Below are 19,273 nucleotides of genomic sequence, written 5' to 3'. Positions count from 1 at the left end.
TCTTGTATTTTCTGAGCTACTGCAGCTCTCCAGAGTACAGGTACAGTTTACCGCATCTGGTTAATCAGCCAAGGTGGGCACATTTTTATCCTCTTTTCATGTAACTACATTGGCTGTCTGTAGCAGCACATATTAAAGTTTAAATCCTTTATGGTTGCATAGTGGTTAATACCTATATATACAGCGTCTGCTGATGAATGGTGTCTGGTGATGCCACCTCTGCAAGGCATCAAATCTGAATCCAGACTCTTTTCATGTATAGCTTCTAGCTGATGGAATGAGCTGCCTGCCATGATTCAAACTGCTGATTCCCTCAATGTGTTTAAGAAGTGTTTGAAAATTCTCTTGTTCAGTGAATTTCTGTCTAATTAATATTGGCTTTGTTAGAATCTTGTAAACAAGGAAGTGTGACTAGCTTGCATTTTGTTCTGAGCTCTTCACTTGTGATAATCGATTTTGTAACCTTGTCCTGTAACACCTGTTTCCAAACAGTCCCCCAACATGGATGTTTACTTGATAATGTTGATCTCTTTTGTAAATCTCTATGGATAAAATCATCTGCTAAGCAAAAAATGTAAATGTAATATACTGTAGGGTGGTTTACTAGGTAAAAGGTGCCATTTCAATTCCCAGTATGGTCTTACTGTGTAATGCTGAAAAAGGCACTTAACCTGTTGATGCTCAAAGTATGTGGATATTATTTGCATCCAATGTTATATATACCCTGCTCAGCCTCTGTGAAGGACTTTGAACATGGGAAAGGTGCTATATAAATAAAACAATGATACTGTTTATAAATTAGTTATTTATAATTTGTTTTTATTTCAGAAATATTTAAAGATACTTGTCATTCAGGTTGGGGAGCATGCACTGGCACAGCACGTTGGCACACCCACCAAAAAATGAAACAGCATCCCAGTTGGCAGCCCCCCAGTCCAGTCTCACCCTTCAGAAATTACCATCTATCTGCCACAGCCAGGTGTTACATGGGCATTCCCTTGGCCTGATCCAGCTCCTTGGGTCCTCAGCAATGAGGAGCCGGATCACCCTCGGGGAATCACTCCATTTGGCTGCAGTGCTGTAACTGACATTCCCTCACAATGCAGGTAATGTGCCTCATTTGGGATTTCATCAGTAACAACTTGTTAACACTAGAATTACCAAAGCCTACGAAAAAAACCCATAAATCCCACCTTAAATCCCATCACACCTCTCCGTCAGCATCTTTTGTCTTGTAAATGTGTCGATAAACAGCAAGCAGCCCACTATCACATCCCCCCACCGCCGCACAGTTTTCTCAGCTCAAGTCTGTTTACCTGCGTGTCAGTTGCTTAGAGTTGTGAGAAGTCAAGCAAAATGACACCTTTTATAAACATTATATCGTTATTTGGAACACATGCATTTCATGTGTGTTCTATGTCTACAACAATCTATGTAAACACATCATTAAAACATAAACATTTTTCATGTTTTAGTAATAATTGACAAAATATACATATAAAGTGTATAATGTGTGAAGCCTGAAGTCCAAATATCAAGTAAACACTGTGGTATCCGGCCGGGACGCCCAGGAGGACCGGAGGAGGGCTTGTGTCTCCTCCAGACCGCGAGGGCGTCCGCCCTGGTGATGCTGGGGGCCACGGGTACAGGGCTTAGAAGCCCAGCCCTGTAGGGACCCGTGGCCACCGCAAGGCGGCACCCCGGTGCCTGAATATCCCTGGAGCCCAGCACTTCCGCCACACCAGGAAGTGCTGGGGGGAAGACGACAGGGGACACCCGGACGGCTTCCTGGTGCGCAACCAGCAATTCCGCCACACTGGGGTGTGGCTACGGAGGAGTGCTGGGAAGCAGCAGGAACCCATCCGGGTTCCTATTTAAGGGGCTGCGTCCCTTCAGTCGATGGTGGAAGTCGGGTGGAAGAGGACGGAGCTAGAGAGAGGACGGGAGGCGGCCAAGAGAGAGGTATTTTGACTGTGTGGCCTGGACATTTGGGGGAACTGTGCAAGAGGCAGTGGGACGTGCACGGACGTAATTATTGTAAATATAACTGTAAATAGACGTGTGTTAGGTGAACTTAAGATGTCCGCCTGTCTGTGTCCGGGTTCAAGTCCACAACACTAAAGCATACAAAATACAAAAATAACAGAAAAATTGCACTTCTACTGAATAATATAACTGCAGAAAAAGAACTCGCGTTAGGGTGCGACATTGACACCTCTTTCATACAATTGCTTTGGTGGTGCAATGGTAACAACTGTTGATTGGTAATCAAAACTTCATGGGTTCGATCCTGGACGACTCTGTTTTGAGAAGTGAGCTGCTCTTATTCTTACTATTTTAGAATAAAAACATACATTTGATTTGAGTCTGTAACAGCCAGTGTAAATTTATGAAACTTGTAAAGGTTAGCTTTGGTTTTTTTTTTACTCAGTTTTATTTCTCAGTCGCGATCACGCTTCCCCCGATCTGACACTGCTGTTTTCACATAAAGATGTCCTATAACAGAGGTGAACTCAGATGATGACGAGGGTTCTGCATCGAAGAAAGAATGCACGTTGTACTTTTGCCGTTGCTGTACTTTGTACAGTATATGTACACGGGAAACCCTGCAGTCTACTTATGACTTTACACTGTAGGAAGATAAGTAAATAAATCAAGGTAAATAACATTTGATCTGGCTCTTATATACAAAGTACAGTGACGGCAGTGTTCACCTACAGCTGTAGACTTCAGTACATGAGCGATTCTCCACACTAGTGTTTAGATCAGGATGGTGTATGTGCTGCAAAGAAACTCTGCTGATATTTGAGTTTGTGCTTAATGAGAACCCTCAGTGCCAGGATGCAGCTGATGGTAGAGTTCTTAGGTGTAAAACCAGACTCCTCTGGTCCCTGGTAGGTGAGCAAGTGTTCATGGATCCTATTGAGGATGACTCTAGCAACGATCTTACTAGGCACTGAGAGCAGTGTTATCTGTTTCTGTTTTGAAATGCCTAAACAACACTGCATTTTAAATGTCTGAGTTGTCCTAGAATAAATAGGTAGAATATATCTCTCTTTTACAGATAAAAAAAGGCTTTGAAATATACAGTAACTACATATCAGTGCCTATCTGAGCTGCAAGGTATTAACTAACCAAAGATAGGGCATCCTCATTCTCACATTCACATAATAGGAAATCAAAATAAACTGAGAGTAAACATGAAATCATCAAAGAAAGCACATCTCTTCGATGCACTGTGTAGGTTATAATATTTTTGGTTAATTTGTTTACATTCATTTGTAGTATAATAAATATAAACCATAGTTAATATAATAAAATAATGTTACCTGACTGTAAATATTTCCTGAGCTGTTACTGTAGTAAACAGTGTAAAACTGAATGATACCATTAGGCTTGGAAGGAGGCATCCATAACACTTCTATTGATGTGGAGCTTATGTTTACGTAAGATAAGTTTCCTGGTGGATCAGCTGGTGCTGAAATATAACAATAAAAATAAAGTATTAGGTTTTAAATGTTACAGTATGTTTGGAGATTGCATTTAATAAATTAACAGTATACACAGAATGTGTATTAAACTTCTATTTAGTAAAAAGATGAATTAATAGGAAAATGACAAAATAGAGGTAAGGTCTTAAAATTATGGAAAAAAATAAAATAGTTCTATTTTTCTTTTAGGAATTCAAATATCACAGCTCTTTTCTTAGCAGTATTCGAGAGTAAAAATGACCATCAAAGTAATCCTTAACTACTCATACCATTTCTCATCTCATTAAGTACTTGCGCAGTGTACTTTATGCACCAGTATTAAAATGGTTATTTATATGCACGCTGTGTGGTTGTAAAATAAAATATTGCAAAAATTTTTAATTGTACATGTTTTTAATGTAATTTAATATCACAGCACTGAATAGTATGACACAGTCTAGGACTACCTGAAAATAAACCTGATCCACTTCTCCAATGCTCATTCGGCACTGGTCACACTTTTATTCACTGCAGTATTTGCACACGTATCACATTTCACTTAAGTTGTTGAATGTTCTTTGCAGACAATGTCATCGCAAGAAGAAAATTTCATTGTTGTCATACATACGTAAGTACCCACATGGTGTACCAAATGCACCGCATAAAACTTGTGACTGTGCATCCACTCATGAAACCGACTGGGGGCACACTGGAGGGAAACCATTGCGACACTATACTTGTAGTAAATCAAGCTGAGGATAGAATGGGAATGATGCTAGTAGGTTCAAGTAAAAGGACGTTGGACAAAAATAACTGAGATTGGTGTACAAAGTACACCAGCGTAAGTAGTTTAGGGTTAAACAATGAGACCATCCATTATCCAACCCGCTATATCCTAACTACAGGGTCATGGGGGTCTGCTGGAGCCAATCCCAGCCAACACAGTGCGCAAGGCAGGAATTAAACCCCAGGCAGGGCGCCATCCCACCATAGGGCATGCACACATATGGGACAATTTAGAATCGCCAATGTACCTAACCTGCATGTCTTTAGACTGTGGGAGGAAACCTACACAGACACGGGGAGAACATGCAAACTCCACACAGGGAGAACCCAGGAAGCGAACCTGGGTCTCCTAATTGCGAGGCAGCAGCCCTACCCACTGCGCCACCACGCCACCACAATGAGAGCCTTAAGTGGTAAAATTACTCACTGATTGTGAAACATGTAACAAAAGCCTACAGACACAGGAGTCCCTGAGGACTGAAACTGTTTTACAGGCTTCTCATTTTGGCATGCACAATATAATACCATAAAAAGTGCATCTACATAACCAGAGAAATGTCACCTAAGAATGTGAATTGCATTGCTCATAAAATTTAAGAAAATAATGCTAGTGAAGAGAAGTGTCAAGGAGAAGGAACTGGCCAAACCTTAAAGCTTAAAGACAAAAAGCCATTTTGATCACACTAGATTAGCACAGATTGACATTAAGTTTAAACCAATATTAAATATTAAAATCCTGACACAAGATTTTAGAAACACAGCGTTGAATTTCAAACACATCATTTAAAAATTTTTAAAATTTAACATTATGCTGTTTTGACGAATGAAACAATTCCTGATTCAGAGAATGATATACATTGAAGCTTTTTTCATAAAGCATTTTTAATATTCCTGTTTTGAAACGCATCCCTGTTTTTAGGTTCTTAAGCATTTTGTGAATGCATGGTTGTAGACATTTTCCATCAAAGTAACAAATGGATTTAACTTTGCAAAAGAAAAAAATTGGAAGGAATGGGTTGTTTCAGAGTACAGTATGTGTTTCCTAAATATGCAGCCACATTTTAGTTTTCTGTTACTCTTTTTGTTAGAATCAAGATACCAGAATTAACCTGATTCTGGAATAAAACAGAAAACTTACAACCAGATCAAAATACATTGAAAACAAAAAAAAAAATACATGTAAACAAAACATCAGGGTGCTTACTTTTTGTATTGTATCGATTACGGTATACACTCACCCCCTTCAGATGTGCGGAATACTACAACTTCACTCTTTACTCCTCCATCACCAAGTCTAGTACTTGAGGTGACATAAGCATGATATTCACTGTTGCTTTCTAGGTCATCCAGCAATACAGACATGTTCGAAACATTCTGAACTATTTCTGTTGTTCCACTCCTTTATCATTAATCCACAAGACAAAATGATTTGGAATTATTATTATAATGAAATGATTATTTCCAAAAAAAGAAAACATTGTTTACGTTTCAGAAAGATACAAACATGTTACAAAGCACACATATATTTTTAAAAGTCAGTTCTTATTTACTTCAGCATGCTGACATACTCTAAGTAATTTAATAAATCTGGTAAATAATGTATTCAGTTATGGAATATGTTATACAAAACGATCACACATTAATTGTTTTACATTAATTGTAAAGTCTAAAGAGATTAATGAGTGATTGGATAGAAAATAAACAGCTTACCATACATGAATTGTATAATATTGTATTTCTCCGTTTGGATGCAAAGGTGGCTTCCATGACAATTTCACAACAGAGTCAGGCATATGTTTAATAGAGAGAGCACGTGGAGGAGAACTTGGAACTGCAAGTATGAATAAGCACATTATTTTAATATTCATTTACACAACAGCATTAACTTTCAGGTATTAACATCCATCCACCCGTTATCCAATCCGCTACATCCTAAATACAGGGTCACGGGGGTCTGCTGGAGCCAATCCCAGCCCACCGCAGGGCACACACACACACACACCCACACACACTAGGGACAACTTTAGGATCGCCAGTGCACCTAACCTGCATGCCTTTGGACTGTGGGAGGAAACTGGAGCACCCGGTGGAAACCCACGCAGACACTGGGAGAACATGCAAACTCCACACAGGGAGGACCCAGGAAGTGAACCCAGGTCACCTTACTGTGAGGCAGCAGCGCTAGGTATTAATATGAAAGATAAATTTTCACTGCAATACTTCTTAATCAATAATTACATACATACAAGGACGTTTCCGCACTTTTATATTTTCATTTGAAACGGTGAAGGGGGCATGAATAGTAATTGGGCATTAAAAGATTGGTATGACGCTGTGAAAATTGCATTGCAAACGAAAGTGACTATGTAGAAAAGTGATTTCATTTGTTTTTGAAATTCTTAATAAACAGAATTTTAAAAAAGTGCAGAAACTTTTTGAATGTCCCTCGTAGTTTGTATGGTTAAAGCAAAAATCTGAATTAGAATCATTTTTATTTTCCGATACTTAATGTACAAGAATTTAACTTGGTAGCTTTGGAGTTGCTTATAACAGGACACAAGATCAATACAAATAACATAAATAACATACCTGTACATTATAAAAAGTTGCAAAATAGTGCAATAGTGTGTGTGTATATGGCGTACATTCACATGCACATGCACACATACAAAGCATGCATATGCATATACACACACACATACACACACACACAGCCACATTCATATATGAAAGAACACTCAAATAAGAAAGCAAGACAGGTTAAATTACTGATTTGTGAGGGCCAGGGCTATAAGAAAGAAACTGTTTAGGTGTCTATTAGTTTTAGCTTTAATTGATCTACAGGGGAGTTATGAAAGGGGAGTTTTGGAGCCAAGCAGTGACCAGAGTGAGTTGAGTTAGTGTTGATGCTTTATGACACTAGGTGCATACAGGTCTGCAACAGATGGAATAGTAAAGCCAATAATTTTCTCCGCAGACTCAACAACACACTGTAAGTTATTTCTGGATTTGGCCATTCCTCAACCAAACCAGATAGCAGTTGAGAATATGATCACTCTTTGAATTATGGCTTATAATAAGTAGTATAAGTGAACTAGAATGGACTTGGAAACATTTAGTTTATTTTGTTGGGGTAAAAAAAAATACATCCACTGATTAGCCTTTTTAATGATGGAAGTGGTGTTAATATCACACCTAAGACAGTTTGAGATAATTGTGCCCAAAATTTATATAGAAAGTTGAATCATTAATTTCTAGAAGTACAGGTTGTAACTGCTGTTTGCAGTAGTTAATTACCATTTTCAGAAATTACACTATTTACTACAAAGGGTTTGCTAACCCTTTGTAGATATCAATAAGCAGATGGCCATTATTGACTTGACATTTGAATAAGAAATATGAAGATAAAAAACAGGCAAATAAGACACAAATTTCCTACTCAGCAGAACACTAAAACCTCATCAAATCTAAATATCTCAGGCAGTTTAGCTTCTGTAAACTGCACACAAAACAAAGCACATTTTCAAGTCATTTAAATTAGAGTAATGCTCACGATGTTTTAGCCAATTTTTCACTATCATATTCAACTGCATTTACATGCTGCTCACAATGCAGATTTTTTATTGATATATTTATTTGCTATATAAATAGAACACTGAAGGATTAACTAGTTAGTATACGATCACAATATAATATCAAATAAACTAGACTTTAGTATCACAAAAAATTTCACAATGATGAACTAGGGCACCTTAAGAGATGCTAAGGTCAGCTCTGGCCCCTGCAACTCTGAATTGAATATAGTGAGTTTCAAATTGAATTGATAAACAGGAAAAATACTCAGTTGGCAGTAAATGATTATTACTAAAGAAACTAAGGAATTATTTTATTATTGTAAATATAATTCCTCAATAATATAAAAAGTAGAAAATACAAACATTCCTCACGTTAAAAATATGCACTACATTCCTTAAATTTGCATCAAATTATCAACATTCCAGCCATTAGTAATAATGATAATAAAAATGTATTTACCATCTTCACCAGTCAAAACAGTGGCATTTTTACTCCGGACACCTTCACCTTTGCTTGTGGAAGCTGATAACTGAATTGTGTAATTGGTATATTTACGTAAACCTATAATTTGTAAATAAAGCATAATTAAATAAAACATACATTTTAAAAGCAAAACACAGTTGGTTGCAGTAGCTATCACTGTCATTCAGCTCCATGGGCCTGGTGTGATGTTCACAGTTGCAGTTCACTCTCATTTCAAGTTTTTGAGCAATTTACTTTACTAAAATGTAGGATGGTTCATGGCTATTTTCTACAATCAGGTAAATATATTATGAGGGATGTGCTGTTGGCTACAATACCTGTAAATCTTGCTAAAACAAGAACAATCAAGTTGGGACAACTTGGGTGCTGTTTACCAAAACCTGAGACATTCTCTTCTTTTATTGAATGATTATGCCATTAATTAAGCAATGAAATCTGCATTCTTTAAAAATTACAGTTGTTTGTTTCTTCCCATATTATTTTAATTTCTTTAAGTGTGTCTTGTGATGGCCTGAAGCAATGTCTAGGTTGGATCTTACCTTGCACTCTCAGCTGACAAGGGAGAGTCAAGTTCCCCAAAACATATGTTGTCAGGGCCATCTCATAATGTACAATATCTTACACAAGATTGCTACATTAATCCCATTCCTGAATTTATTTATTTACTAAATGTTTATGTTTGACTTTTCATGCCAGTATTAGCAATATTATTGCATTATACCCGTGAATTAAGTTAGTTTTATACTATTGTATAAGCTGCATATTCTGCCATCCAGCCACTCATTTTCTAACTCATAAATGTAGTTTAAGGTTGTGGGGTGCTGGTACCTATCCCGGGAGAACTAGATGCAACTCTGGTTGGGGTGCCTACTAATCATAGTGGCAAACTCACACTTGGCCAGATCCACAATGGGCCTATTTTGAATCAACAGTTTACAAGAAATTAATGTGTAAACTTTAATTTAATCTGGGAACTTTGCAAGGGTACAGAAACCTCACCACTTTGTTACATTCAATATACAGTGTTTCTAAACTGATTTACAATATTGTTTCAAAGTGAGTAACCCATGTTTGTTTAATTTGCATATACAATTTGTTTTAAAAAGCAAGGGCTTCGTACACTGCATATGAGAGATCCGAGTTAAAAACTGACAAGTATTACAGAATAAGTGTTATAAACATAAGAAAACCTTTAAGGAGAACAGACTATTCAATCCAACATAGCTTTGTCAATTCTTGCAAAAGCTGCAAAAAAACAATTATCAGGACAAGATTTTAAAGGATCTCAGATTACTCCTTTTAACTGGACTGCATTTTATTATTTTTCATGTACTGTTTTAATTAAGTTCTATATGAAGCAACAAATTCCAATGTTGCTATGAAAATTGCCATTAAACACCACCCATCTTGTCCCCATTTTTTTGTTAAAGAATTAATTTTAAAGTAACAGATGGCATTTCCTATACTCTTTTCCTTCATAATAATAAACACTTCTATTACTTTACATTTTAAACTAAAAAGATTAACTAATTCAGTACTTCCTCAGAGCTCATATCACACAGTTATGATAACAGTCCAGCTCTTCATTTTTGGATTTCACCTAGCTCTATTATGTCTTTATAATAATATGAAGATCAATAGTTCACATAATCTTCCAGATGAAGACACATAAGAAAGTGCCACCGCTTAAACTCCTCCTGTATACTGTTTTATTCTATTCAGTGATCAGTCCACTGTGAATCCCATGTCATCCTAATATGGTGCACTTTCATGTTTTAGACCTATTATATCTCAAAGTTTGTGTAAAACTGAACAATGATTTACATTAAAATTTGAAAGCCATAAATCTGCTCAATTAAAAATTCCGTGCAGGTTCACCTTTAATGTTTTTGTGGATTCATAGGAATCTACCTATCCCATAGTTTAGTGCTTTTTTTTATCTAAATAACTTATATGAATTAAAAACAACAAAAACAGCTTTATCATCTACGGTAATTTGAAAAAAAAAAAACCTCACTACTTCTTGTATGGAATAACAGTACATTAAAAGAGGTGAGTACTGACCTGTTATATTGTTTGCTAAAAATGTTGTGTTTACAATTTGCATCGCAGTCTCATTTTGTGGTGTCAAAAATATTGTATACTTTCTAATGATTCCATTTGGGAGCCTTGGTGGAAGAAACAAAATCTGCATTGTTGTCGATGACAGAACTTTAAACGTGATATTTTCTGGGGCGCTATCTGGCACTGAAAGAAAATCCAATATTTGTGCATTATTTTCAAAATAAAGGTATTCATTTTATAGCTTGTTGACTGTTTATCCAAACTATATACACATATAGTACATCTTAAGACTTTGCAAAGTTAGATTACTTGTTCAGAGTCATGCAGTGAGTCAACAGTGTAAACTTAGCAGGCAGCTTTGTGGTCAACTGCCTTACACATGAGGTCACAAACACAATTCCTTAAGCTGCACAAGGACTGCAGTTTAAGTCTTCACTGCAATGCTGAGATTGTTTCCAAAATATAAAACAAAAAGAAAAAATAAAAGCAAGTAGTTCATGTCTTTTTACTGTTATTTTCATAACTGTAAGATTTTAGTAATTCTACAGATGTGGGTCATATGTAAAATGTAGTGCATTTGCTAGGGGAAGTTGGCTTTCTTGGCAAGCATAAATCAAATTGAAAACCCTATTTTTGTTGTTTTAATATGCAAATATTTGCTAAGATGCTAAGAAAGTTAAAGAAATTTTACAGAAAAATCCTCTTTTTTGTATATACATGCCTTTGTGTTTTTTAAATGTAAGCTTTACACTTATGTTATCTTGTTTCTTCTAGATGTAATTTGCCATTTTAATACTATTTCTGCCCCATAAACTTTTTTTTTGTTATTGCTCAATGCTGGAATAATCAAGACTTGTATGTAAATAATTAATGCTTTTCAAATTTTCATTATAGTCCAATGATCCCTGTATTCTGTATAGTGTTCTACCTTAGGTAAAGCTGTCCACAAGTGTCTGCAGGTCTAAACCACTAAACCAATATACCAATAAATATGCAACAGTTTTAGATGAGCTACACTCTAAAGAGGAGACAAACAAAAAATGTGAAATATTATATAACAAATACTGTTACACATACATGCATAGGCGATGAATTAGTAATGTAACAATTAGTCTCATTTTTTAATTCATATTATTATTAGTCATTATTAGTGTATATTATTGTATACACATCTTCAGGTTAGTAGAAGAAGAACTGTACTGATATACATTTTACCATCTTCCTCTGTATGAATGGAGAGAGTTTCACTGGCTTGTCTGCCTTTCCCTTTGGTTGTGTAGGCTGTTACAGTTAAAGAGTAGACACTGTTTTTCTGGAGCTCCCTAAGGACCACACACTGTTTTGTTGTGTTTCTATATTCTCGAATGCCATTAGCACCCATATAACAAATAGTGTACAACACTATCTTGCCATTTGGGAAAATAGGTGGTAAGTAACAGAGCTGAAGTGAAGCAGAACTTAGATTACTGTATGATAGATTATGAGGTGCATCATCAGGAACTGCAGAAAAAAATATTGAATAAAAAACACAATTCAGAAACAGTTTTAGAGCTAACAGGTAGCATAATGCTTAATTTTTGTATGCAGCCAGAAAGCACAAAAGATAAAACTACTACTTTTGTAAATACTATGGCAGAGCCAATCCCTCTTTAAATACTCTTTCATATAGTATGTAGTCTTGGAAGTATAACAGTACAAATGATTTCTCGTTGTATTTGAACAGAATATGTAAACTTAGTATTAACCTGTTTTTAGATACCTTTTATCTTATTATCTTGTTTGTTATAAAGTATCAAGCGTCACCATAGCTATATAACTTTAAGCTCAAAAAATGTTATTTTGCTACATATACTCAATTGTGCAGTAAAATACTTGTTAGCAATATTTTAATTTGAAAGCACTGGTAATTAGGATTTTAATGGCACTCTGCTAATGTTCACAAAACTTGTAAGATGAAAAAAGAATATATGCTATTTTTATAAGTCTTCAGTCATTGTGTCATATAGAAGCTTTACGTTTTCACAGACTAAAACAATTTAATAAAAATGACATCCATTAGTGTACAGTAATCCCTCCTCGATCGCGGGGGTTGCGTTCCAGAACCCCCTGCGATAGATGAAAATCTGCGAAGTAGAAACCATATGTTTGTATGGTTATTTTTATATATTTTAAGCCCTTATAAACTCTCCCACACTGTTAACACTATTAGAGCCCTCTAGACATGAAATAACACCCTTTAGTCAAAAGTTTAAACTGTGCTCCATGACAAGACAGAGATGACAGTTCTTTCTCACAATTAAAAGAATGCAAACATATCTCCCTCTTCAAAGGAGTGCCGTCAGGAGCAGAGAATGTCAGAGACAGAGAGCGAGATAAAAGCAAACAATCAAAAAATCTTTTAAGTATGCCGAAGCACCGCGATAAAGCGGCATTTTGTAGAGGAGCATCCATATCCTCTAGGCAAACAGCCTCTGTGCAAACAGCCCCTCTGCTCACACCCCCTCCATCAGGCAGAGAGAGTGAGAAAGACAGAGAAAATGCAAACAATCAAGCACCGTGCGGGAAGCATATCTTATATCATTGAGGAATTTTAGTTAATATGTAATACATGCTCTGACTGGGTGGCTTCTAAGCCATCCGCCAATAGCGCCCCTTGTATGAAATCAACTAGACAAACAAACTGAGGAAGCATGTACCATAAATTAAAAGACCCATTGTCCGCAGAAATCCGCAAACCAGCGAAAAATCTGTGATATATATTTAGATATGCTTACATTTAAAATCCGCGATAGAGTGAAGCAGCGAAAGTCGAAGTGCGATATAGCAAGGGATTACTGTATAGTTAAAATAAGGGTCACATTCTTCTAGAAATGTCTCAATGTAAAGAGATAATTATTCAGGCTATGAATTTGAAAGACAGCTTTAAAAATCAAGACTAAAGAGCATTCCAAAAAAGTTTGAAATAAAAATACAAATACATAATGTAGGCGGTGTTTTTATGTCCAAATGGGCACTGTTGATTCAATTATCATGAAGTGAAAGCTACAATAAACTACCTGGAAAAGAGCATCCCTTGAAACTAGTGATGAATGAAACAATGATGTTTCGATTTGTGTACAGTTTTAAGAAACTGACACTAAATTAACTTAGTAGGCGATTTCACAATTGAAAAACAGAAAACTCACTAAAAAGTTTTTTGAAAGTGTTAAAGTTCTTCTGGAGTATGAAACAAGGAATACTATTCCCTAGAGTCTCTTTCACACTTCTGTATTTAACTGTGTTCTTTTCAGCAGATGCATAATCATTTTTATTAGGCCTATGCCTCTTATTAACATCACCACAGATGAGTGCAGTGTATTTTTATAAATGTGACATCCTGCCTATTTTTCACATAAAGACGCACTAAAAATGCACTATTGTTCTCTCTTTCCTTCATGGGAAGATCTCACTGCATGGAAACACTGTGGTTAGCTAGTAACCACACTTTTTATTTCTGATTCCTACAGATTCCAGCCAAGCTCCTTGAAGTTTCAAGTTCCTTTATTGTCTCCAATGAATCTTTAGGATTATAATAGCCAAGACAATCATCATTATTGGAAAAGTCGGGATTGAACTACCAGAACAAGTATGGTGGCTCAACAAGCAAATGAGTATTTTAAAAAATTTATCTTCATTTAAATAAGTTACATGCATAATTAATGCATGTATGTGCTTCTAGACATGACTACACACCCTTCTACTTGTGTCAATTGCACAAATTGTACTAGATTTTTTTTGTGTAAAGTGAGACAGAGTTTGTTGTGACTTCAGTTTTCGAGAATCGTTTTTCTCATTACTATAGAAAACAGGAAGACTTAAGAGAAAAGGAGCTACAGAATTCAGTAGCTGAGAGTGGTGTAAAGCTGCACCAGTCAGTAATATCAGGAGATCTGCATAAAACTTGCCTACATGGGATGGTGACAAAACAGAGGCCAATTACTCAAACAGAATTATACAACATCCAAATCTGGATTTTGAAAAAAAAAAAACAAACCATAAGATCTACACAGTTGTGATGTGGGAAATACTTTTTGATGAGTCCAAGGTAGTGCTTTTAGATAAAATTCATAGAGATATGTGCTGTGTACACGTTACACTGCCCACACCTGAAAATACCATGCTTACAGTGACGTGAGGTGAAGGCAGCAGCTGTGGGTCTGCTTTTCTGCATCTAGGGCTGGAAATCTGGTTAAAAAATAGTTGAATGGATGTTGGAAAACAACAAGCAAGAGTCTGCTAAAAAAACAAATCTTACACAAAAGGACAATGATCCCAAACACAATGCCAATCAAACCTTTGGGATGGCTCAGGAGCAAAAAGTTCAGTGTACCAAAATACCCCTACTTTATTTGAAAATTGTAGAGGACAAGAATCATCATACTAACCTGAACAACCCAGAACATTTCTGGGGATTTGTAATTATGCAAGCAGCATATTTCCTTTTCTTCATAAGATTTTTTTTTTCAAAATACAACAGTGTAATATTAAAAAGTATTTTTTACTTTCTATGCTTTGACATAAAAATATCATAGATAATAATATTTTAGTTTTGGATTTGTTATTCAGTAAAGTCAGAGAATTGGTGAAATGTCTAAATGCTTTTGCACTGCACAGTTTATACATGTTTATACATGTTTTTTCTTGGTAACTTACCATCTTCCATAGTTATTATATTTAAAATATCACTTGTCTGGTTTCCATTTCCAAATTTTGTGTTAGCAGATACTGTCAGCTGGTAGCGTGCATATTTCCTTAGGTTGGATAAAATAACTTGTGTACTGTTGCTGGTAAGGTTCAGAGAGTGGGATGCATTCCAATATTGTATAGTGTAGGATAATATAATGCCATTGGCATGCAGAGGGGATATCCATGAAACTTCCACCTTGGTGGAACTAATGGCCTCATATGTCAAATTAAACGGTGGACTGCCAGGAGCTGCAAAAATAACAGAAGAATAATAACTTTACTGAAAACTATGACTTGAATGCCTATGCACTAGTATCAACTTTATACAGCTAATTCGCCCATTCACAGAACATATTTCATTTGCCTAATACTATTTAATCAATACATTCTATAATGCTCTGGAAGAATCTGTGTGCTTTTGTTTGTAAATATATAAATGATGTATGGTTTCACTAATCCTGTATTGCACTGAAGCTGCAAACATCAGCTTACCTTGTGCTTTCAGAATACAAGACCTTGAATTCATGGCCAGCCTTTCTATGTGAGACCCTGAGCAATTTTTCCCCAGCAGCAAATAAATGAATTAATCTACATATACAGCTTTGGAAAAAATGTAATCACAATATTTAAAATGATAATGATTTCAGTTATAATATACATCACTCTGCATTGCATTATTATTACCATTTTATTTAATAATGTTTTCTGGATGAATCTGAAGAGGTTATTTAAACCATTTCTCTGCACTTTCTGTATGAAGCACTTTGGAATGATGTTCACAATGGAATTTATTTAACATAAAATATTGATTGACAACTTGTAAGTATCTTTACAAGGCATAAAATGTAATTTAGTAAGAAAAATAGTTAAATAAATATTTCAGTGTAATACAACACCTTGTTAAGGTAGACACATAGCATCTGCATTTTTACTCTAAATTAGTGAAGAAGTGGTTATAATTAAAAATGTTATTATTGATTACACTTCTACATCTACAGAAACTCAATAAACTCTACAGAGGAATAACAATCACTTACCACTTTCATCGGTGAGTACCGTAAAAACTGAAGATGACTGGTTCCCATGCCCATATCTTGTATATGCTTTTACAGAAAAATTATAGACAGTGTATGGTTTAAGGTTCTGAAGTATAATGTTTGTTAATGAAGTATTTAGCTTAAACATGCCAGTTTTGCTAACATATATTGCCTCATAATACTGTATTATTCCATTAGGCTTATCTGGAGGTGACCAATGTAAGTTAGCAGAGGTAGCAGTAACATTTTTAAGTGTGATGTTCTGAGGAGGTGACTCTGGTTCTAAAAAAAAATAACATAACATCATTAAACATATTAATCTAGTTCAGTTAAATATAATTAGTAATATTCATTAGTGATAGATTTTTAAACAAAATAGAACACAATACAATACTACCAGAACTAAAAAGGACATTAAAAACACAATGTTTTTGCTGTATATCTTTTATATACTGTAGAATGACCTGATTAAACATAAAAGTATAAATATGGTGTTCTTTAACTTTTTTGGGTTATAGATAAATATTGACAAAAATAAAGTACCTGTAACTGATTCCTAATATTTGGCTACAAAATGTGAAGAAATAATAATCATACTAGAATTTTGTAAGCTAAGAAATATATATATAAAAAATACCTCTTTTTTAATTTATCTAAATACCAGTGAAAAGTGCTTAGATATCTTGATCAATGAAAAATAACTTTAGCTCACTTTTTTTCTTGATTTCTTGCTTAAATTTTGCTCAGCAACAAATAAGGCTAATGTAACGTAAGTATTTAAGAAAAAATGCAGATCAGCATGAATTAAAATTAAGGTAGCTGCAATAAAATTTGTGTATTAAAGTACAACAAATGTGATAAACTTGTGGTAACAAACAGAACTTCTGTTATTGAAGAACCATGGGAAGTGCCCTTCTGACTACAGAAATGAAGTAAATAATGGAGGTGCTTAAGACTATACATACATTTGTTCTATCAGTTCAGCTATGAGTTGGTCAAAACCATCATATTGCAATTGTTTTTATGCATATTTGAATTTGAAGTACTATATGGACTTTATGTTAACTAGTATTGCTGCTTAGATATCAAGACTGAAAGCACATAAAGACATAATAATACGTTAAATTGACTAAGGATGCTTCAAAATTGATCACTTTTAACACTAATTCAACATGGTCTTGGACCATGTGTAGTAGACTACAGTCAATAAAAAGTGTTGTTCCTTCTCACCAATGAGTGCAGAAATCGAAAGCTATATAGAGTGTCTGACATATTCACAACTAAAATGAACATGATCACCTTTATTAACTTCTGCAATTCAAGTTCATGATCCAGAAATTAATATGTAACTAAATATTTTGTTTGAATTCTTTAGTGGAGTGTCATTAATTCACTACTGTGATTCTATACTAGATTCTTCCATTTTCTTTGCAGTTGTTTTATGATCCAGTTCTTCTACATGTTTGGATTTTGGTATTTAGATTATGGCTGTGTGTGAGTAAATTAAGTTCTGTTTTCTTTTATTTTTTATTACAAATTTTGTGTTTTTTATTTTTGAAAATAATACTGTTTTCTAGTTTTGTTGTTTTGAGTTTTGCCTTTTTTGTATGTTTGACATTTTTACATCATTACATTCCAACCTTCCATTTTGTTTCATTTTTGTATATTGTTATTATCCATCCATCCATTCATTATCCAACCCACTATATTAAAAATACAGGGTCACGGGGGTCTGCTGGAGCCAATCCCAGCCAACACAGGGCACAAGGCAGGAAACAAACCCCGGGCAGGGCGCCAGCCCACCACAGGTATATTCTTATTACTTTAAATAAATTAATTTTGATTATTATTGTCAAATTTTATTTGTTTATTTAAAATCTTTGATGTTTTCCCTTCCCTTTTAGCATTGTTTTTCTATATTATCAAAACACATGGTTACAGTTTTCTGGATAGAATAGTCAAAACAGACCTTGTTTCAATGTCTCAAAATGTAGTTCACACTGTTAATTTGGATTAAAACCAAACTTTGTCTTTGAACATGTGAACCTCAGGTTAATTTGGTCCTGCTTTGGTGCATCAGGACTCTGTTGTAACACTGTCTGTTAGATGAATAATTCTGACATAAAATTAAAAATGTAACAAGAAAATAAAACTAAATGCAAATATTTAAAACTGAACGGCTTAAACTGAAGAAACTCTGAGTTTTTCAGAAGCAATATTAAAGTTTACCAAAAGCTCTTTAACATAACAGGCATAAAGCATTTGTTGCAGGCATATTGAGAAACTTAGCTTATCAAGGAGGACTTTATAAATATATATATATATATATATAGCTTTGCTACATACTGTATGAATAAACACATCAACGAATGCACTTTATTAATATATTTATAGTACTATGCACATTAAGATGAACACTAATTATTATGTTTCAGCTCATTAAACAAACCAGGCACAATTTCTTGATACATTAAACATTGTATCAAGTTGTAACAAGTTTTTATTTTTTATATTATTCTTATTCTGCTTTTATATTTCATGAATTCTTATTTCATTTAGTAACATTGCTGAAAAGACAAAATACTCTCATTTTGCCATACTTTATTTACCATATAATAGAGTTACATCTGCTGGAACTTACCATCTTCAAGTGTTCTTACAAACACATCATCCTGTTCAGAAAGTGAACTTTCTCCAGCAGCTGTTGATGCAGCAACCCTTAGCTTGTACAGACCATACTTTTTTAAACCTGAAATGTAAATATTTAATTATAAAATAGGCATGATACATTTTTTAAACATCACCTTTTTTCAGATCCTTAGACCTCAGATTTTCTTGTAAGAATAATTAATTGATATATTTATGGGAGGAAGGAGACTATCAAAACAATTTAAGCTTCTAGTATTTGTAGTTAATAGAGTACTGCATGTTTCTTGTTTCACAACCAAGTTACTTAAATCAAATTAGCTTGAATGCTGAAAGCCACAAAATAAAGCATCAAGCTATCACAGAAATTGAAAATCTAGAGGACATTTAGAAATGTATTCTCAGCTATTCATTGTGTACCAGATGGATGTCCTTCATATGCAACAGTCAAGAGATACAACTAGAAAGTAGATTTATATTGAAGCA

The 19,273-nt window shown here is 34.8% G+C and overlaps 1 protein-coding gene across 1 annotated transcript in view; it reads right to left on the bottom strand.

Moving 5' to 3' along the window:
* ptprq (protein tyrosine phosphatase receptor type Q) overlaps positions 1 to 19,273 on the bottom strand; it is a 205,438-nt gene that overhangs the window by 113,197 nt on the left and 72,968 nt on the right. Inside the window, exons 16-22 of the mRNA XM_039762178.1 lie at positions 18,783 to 18,890; positions 16,142 to 16,423; positions 10,380 to 10,562; positions 8,292 to 8,393; positions 5,967 to 6,087; positions 5,495 to 5,655; positions 3,330 to 3,478 (exon numbers count right to left, since the gene is read on the bottom strand). Of these exons, the coding sequence (XP_039618112.1) occupies positions 3,330 to 3,478; positions 5,495 to 5,655; positions 5,967 to 6,087; positions 8,292 to 8,393; positions 10,380 to 10,562; positions 16,142 to 16,423; positions 18,783 to 18,890 (1,106 nt within the window). The remainder of the gene's footprint in view (positions 1 to 3,329; positions 3,479 to 5,494; positions 5,656 to 5,966; positions 6,088 to 8,291; positions 8,394 to 10,379; positions 10,563 to 16,141; positions 16,424 to 18,782; positions 18,891 to 19,273) is intronic.

This window comes from Polypterus senegalus, chromosome 8 (assembly GCF_016835505.1).
Source record: "Polypterus senegalus isolate Bchr_013 chromosome 8, ASM1683550v1, whole genome shotgun sequence".
Classification (NCBI taxonomy): domain Eukaryota; kingdom Metazoa; phylum Chordata; class Cladistia; order Polypteriformes; family Polypteridae; genus Polypterus; species Polypterus senegalus.
The sequence above is the reverse complement of the archived record's forward strand: the minus strand, read 5'-3'. Positions and strand labels throughout refer to the sequence as shown.